This window comes from Cucurbita moschata, unplaced genomic scaffold (genome assembly GCF_002738365.1).
Source record: "Cucurbita moschata cultivar Rifu unplaced genomic scaffold, Cmos_1.0 Cmo_Scf00012, whole genome shotgun sequence".
In the NCBI taxonomy this organism is placed as follows: domain Eukaryota; kingdom Viridiplantae; phylum Streptophyta; class Magnoliopsida; order Cucurbitales; family Cucurbitaceae; genus Cucurbita; species Cucurbita moschata.
Window position 1 is genome coordinate 3,090,595 of NW_019268528.1, and position 4,522 is coordinate 3,095,116.

A 4,522-nucleotide genomic window follows, 5' to 3' on the forward strand; every position below is an offset into this window, starting at 1 on the left:
AAAAAAAAAAAAAAAAAAAAAAAAAAAAAAAAAAAAAAAAAAAAAAAAACAACAGCCGCATGAAAGAGAGAAATGCATATCTCTGTTCGATAGCCAACAACAAAAACTTATCAGAAAATAAAGTAACAACAAATCAGAGGCCAGATACAAGAAGGGCACCAGAAATTAAAGTTATATGAAATAGAATCTCCCGAGAAAATAAGGAAAAAAGCCTCCGACACAAATTTCATAGACAAAAGATTAGTGGAGGGAAGAAAATATCTCGATGTTAGTTGTGAGTTACAACTACTGGACAGAGATATTGAACATTAAAAAAAATAATAATAAATAAAAGCTTTTTTCATGAGAACATATTTTCATGTATAAATATGTGTTTAATATTTCTACGTTAAGTGACCATGCTATTCTTCTTTTCAAATTACTCCAATATATAGTTTTAACAATTTATTTGTGTACACCTCACTTCTTTTCATGGATAAATATTCATGTTTAATATTTCTATGTTAAATGACCATGCGATTCTTCTTTTCAAATTACTCCTACATATAGTTTTAATAATTTACTTGTGCACATCTCACTTCCCTAAGGTGATGTCACCATGTCAATTCTCACCCTCAAGCAATTGAGAAATGTACCTTGCACTCAGAAACGTCATCAGAAATATGCCATTATGTGGCCAGGTCATTCAAAAACCCTAGGAAGAAAATTCCTTGGGACAAAAAACCAACAACAAGAATTCAACATCCTTGTTTGGCAGTAATGAGGTAACAATTCAGTTCAGCAATCTAGCATGTATTACTTCTTTTTCCTACTTAATACAAAGGAAATTCAACAGGCACTGCCATCTTGATGGACAATAATTAATTGCAAAATGTATGACCTCAAATCTTGGAGGTGATAATGCCACATCCACTTTCTAATATTTCATGGTAGCAGTAAGAAGGCATCAGGATTATAACCAAACCATGTAGCATCTTTATAATGGAGACATCCTAAATAAGAACATAAGAGTCAAAACAAGACCCTAAAAACATACATCACACATTTCTTCAATATGAGAGGGAGAGATCATTAGACAAGAGTAGACAAATAGTGGAGTGCAAGTGAAAGAGTCATGTGACATTAAGTAAAAACATCCATATGAACCATAACCATGATGTATACCTGGAAAGTGCAACAAAATTTCCTAGTTTAGTGATCCACGACACCTGAAAAGAAAGGGAAGAAAACATGATATAATAGAATCATTATAGATATGAGAAACTTAAAAGGATTCATTCAAGCCCAGAATAGAAGCTTCTAAAATGGTTGTCAAAACTCGAGGAAAGACAACTTCTGCATAGGTGATAATAGGAAAATTCACGGGCCTTTTTATCTGGAAGCAACAAATTTACACAGATAGCAGTACATTAATTTTAAAAAAAGAAACATATTGTTAAACCACCTCCTTGAACGGCAATTACAAGGAATTTTCTTCTCCTCCAAAGGAAATTTGTAATTGTACGTAATTTCTTCACCAGCAGATATATGTCGTTTTGCATAGATGAAAATTTTCTTCTGGCCTTCAACAGTAATAACTTTGGTGTAGCAATTAGGCTGCAAACAAGATCTACATGAGGTAGGAAAACAGCATTCTTGATAAAGGAAAATCACATTAGTTCTAAACTTACATCACAAGAATGGTTTATAAATCGTGCAACACCCCCACGCTTTGTAGCATCAACCTAACAAAATTTATTGAAAGAAAAATTACCATTCAAGATTTGCAGGAAAGCAGAAGGGCAGGGGCCAGATTACATAGAACAAAAAGAATATCACATTGAAAGAGAAATCATCAAACATCTACACTTACAAAACTCAATGTCACAGTATAAATCCTGTTCAAGTAAGGTTGTCAACAACCATCTACACTGATTCCAAAAGTGGAATGGTGCATGAAAAGCATAGAAACAGGATGCAAGTTTTTTTTTTTTTTTTTTTTTGGTAATTATAGATTTTACTGCATAAATAAATTAGGAGAAAGGTTGCAAATTTGTTATATACTGACCACATAACCATCATCAAGTCTAAAAAGATAACTGCTTCCAATTCCCATCTTCTCATACTGGCGTTCCCTTATATCCGATATCTGTCAAATCAATTCATTTACTTCATCATAATGACAAAGCATAAAGCCACTTCCAAATCAAGAAATAAAAAAAATTCTCAGAATAACTGATTAAGAAGAAGAGATATTTACCCGAGGACGAATTAGTTCCCCAACGTATTCAATTACAAAATCCTCTGCTTCAATTGGCTCTAGGGCAACTAGACCCCAGTCATGAATCTTACTACGTTGAAAGCGTAGGCGTTTTTTTCTTGCCTAAATTTATGAGAACGTATTAATAAGCTAGACTCATGCTTCAAGTTTGAATATGGTATAATATGGTATAATATTTAAAGGGGGAATGAAGTACTCCATGGCAAACAAACTCTTTGATACCTTTAATTGAGATGCTTTTAAAAGATCGGCACCATCTGCAGCAGCAAGAAGATTCCGCACCTTCACCCTATTTGTTCGTGCAGAAAGGCCTTTGCCATTTAACAAATGAGATGTAGTGACATCAGGTCCTACTAGCTCAGAATTGAAATATTGAATACCCCTATTACGAGCTCTCTCAGCAGGACTGGCTTTTAGAGTCCATCTACGCCATTCCCATCCATTAATTGATGAACGGGCACAACCATTAGATCTAATACAGAGGTTTAACTTCCTAGATTTATCAGACTTTTCCTTCGGAGCTACAACCTTCTTTCTTGCTGCTTGCTTGCTAACATCACCTGCTATTGCCGAGACCTTATTACGAGAAAATGATAACTCGTCAACCTTCTGTTTCCTCTTCAATTTTGACACATTCACAGCTGCAAACAAAACAAACAAGTAAAAGAACTTGAGAGGAAAAAAAAAAGAATCAAAGAAGATAATAACAATGAAATAGATACTAAGAAACAAATATGAAAGTAGAAAAATAATATCAATAAAAACAAAGTGTTAAGAGAGACCCTTACAAAGCCTTTCCCGGGCACTAACTCCATGATCACATTTATTCATAACCTTATCAACATTTTTGTGCACCAAAGGCGAACCTATCATTCTCCCTTTCCCATGTTTCATGGAATCCTTGTTGACATTATCATCTAAATAGAGGACAAGTGAGCAATCATGCAAGTGGAATCATCAAAAACATTTGCAAGGTAAGATCTTAACAGAAATGGTATACCTTTAACTATAGGTGAAATTTTTAATTTTTTGGTGCCACATATGGTTTTCCCAGAAGAATGGCTACTGGATAACGTAACTTCTGCAGAAGTCCGTTTGCAGGTGGTATTGCGAGACAAGTCCTTCTGCCTTTTACTTTTTGTAATGTTTTTCAGTGACAAAGAAGCAATCTCAGTGTCTGTAGTCTCACACAAATCAGCAGAAACTTTTTCTTTCTTAGAATTTTCAGAAGGCTGATTTCGTACAACAGAGCTACCCTCAGTAGCATAATCTGAAGATCCTAACTTCTTCTTTGATGATTTCTTCCGGTAATAAGTATAATTACCAGCTGCAAGAGAAGATTCCAAGAAGCGTTTTGATCCTTCCCTTAATTTGTCTGGTACTTTAGAGGCTTCACATGCTCCTTCCTAATGTAAATAAGAGGAATTTCAAATATGTCAGCAGAACACCCAAAGAAACTAACTAGACATGCAAATGAAGACGCAGCTCTCTTTTGAGAGATTTTGATGCAAGAACAAAAATCAAATCAAAACATACCACAATTCCATTAGGATTGCAATGTTTCTTCGATGCAATCCATGATGTAATAAACTGGCGAAGAAGATCATCTTTGTATGATGATGTCCATTCCTTAAGAACAACATCGTGCAGTTTCTGTCTGCATATTGCAAGCATAATGTACCCCTCAATCTTAGGAGAACACTTATTTGAGCTTGAAGGACGAAATTTACAAGCAAGAGATGGAATGAGAAAGGTAGAATTTTCCTCGAGACCAGGAGCTGGTAATTCATTGAAATCTTCACTAAAAGCACAACCTTCATTTGTACAGACTTCTTTGAACACTCTATTTAATGAATTAGCAGCAGAATTTAGAGCTGCATCTTTGGACGGATTGTCCTCTTCCAACGGAGATAGTTTAAGTTCACATGAATTTCTATCTCCACGTGTATCATTTGAATCACAATGCACTTCACCAAAGGAGTCCGAGTTATTGTTAATACTAGAACATTGAACAGGCATATCAAGAGCAGCCTGAAATAATAAGAGAAATCTATTTAGATATACAGGATGGAAAAGATTAAAAGATGGTCATTTTCATCTCTACTCATAAGAATTCTCTTTAATTTCATTGACATAGAGTTATAAAATCAAGGAAAGGTAGGGTATCTCCTCTACCGAAGGTCTTAGGAGTAAAATAATACCCCACCCCTATAGGCATGAATATTATCTAGAGAGAAATTACAAAAAAAAAAAAAAAAAAAA

At 34.5% G+C, this 4,522-nt stretch overlaps 1 protein-coding gene across 7 annotated transcripts in view; it reads right to left on the reverse strand.

The window, feature by feature from the left end:
* LOC111450288 (histone-lysine N-methyltransferase ATXR7) overlaps nt 1–4,522 on the reverse strand; it is a 17,366-nt gene that overhangs the window by 4,171 nt on the left and 8,673 nt on the right. For 6 of the 7 annotated variants that reach the window (XM_023090329.1, XM_023090330.1, XM_023090328.1 and 3 more), the window contains 9 exons: nt 3,797–4,291; nt 3,261–3,666; nt 3,049–3,177; nt 2,483–2,901; nt 2,240–2,362; nt 2,048–2,128; nt 1,671–1,724; nt 1,445–1,596; nt 1,165–1,208 (listed from right to left, as the gene is read on the reverse strand). In XM_023090329.1, the coding sequence (XP_022946097.1) occupies nt 1,187–1,208; nt 1,445–1,596; nt 1,671–1,724; nt 2,048–2,128; nt 2,240–2,362; nt 2,483–2,901; nt 3,049–3,177; nt 3,261–3,666; nt 3,797–4,291 (1,881 nt within the window). In that variant the 3' untranslated portion in view covers nt 1,165–1,186. Of the gene's footprint in view, nt 1–1,164; nt 1,209–1,444; nt 1,597–1,670; nt 1,725–2,047; nt 2,149–2,239; nt 2,363–2,482; nt 2,902–3,048; nt 3,178–3,260; nt 3,667–3,796; nt 4,292–4,522 lie in introns of those variants that run through there. The other variant, XM_023090331.1, reaches the window with a different exon arrangement.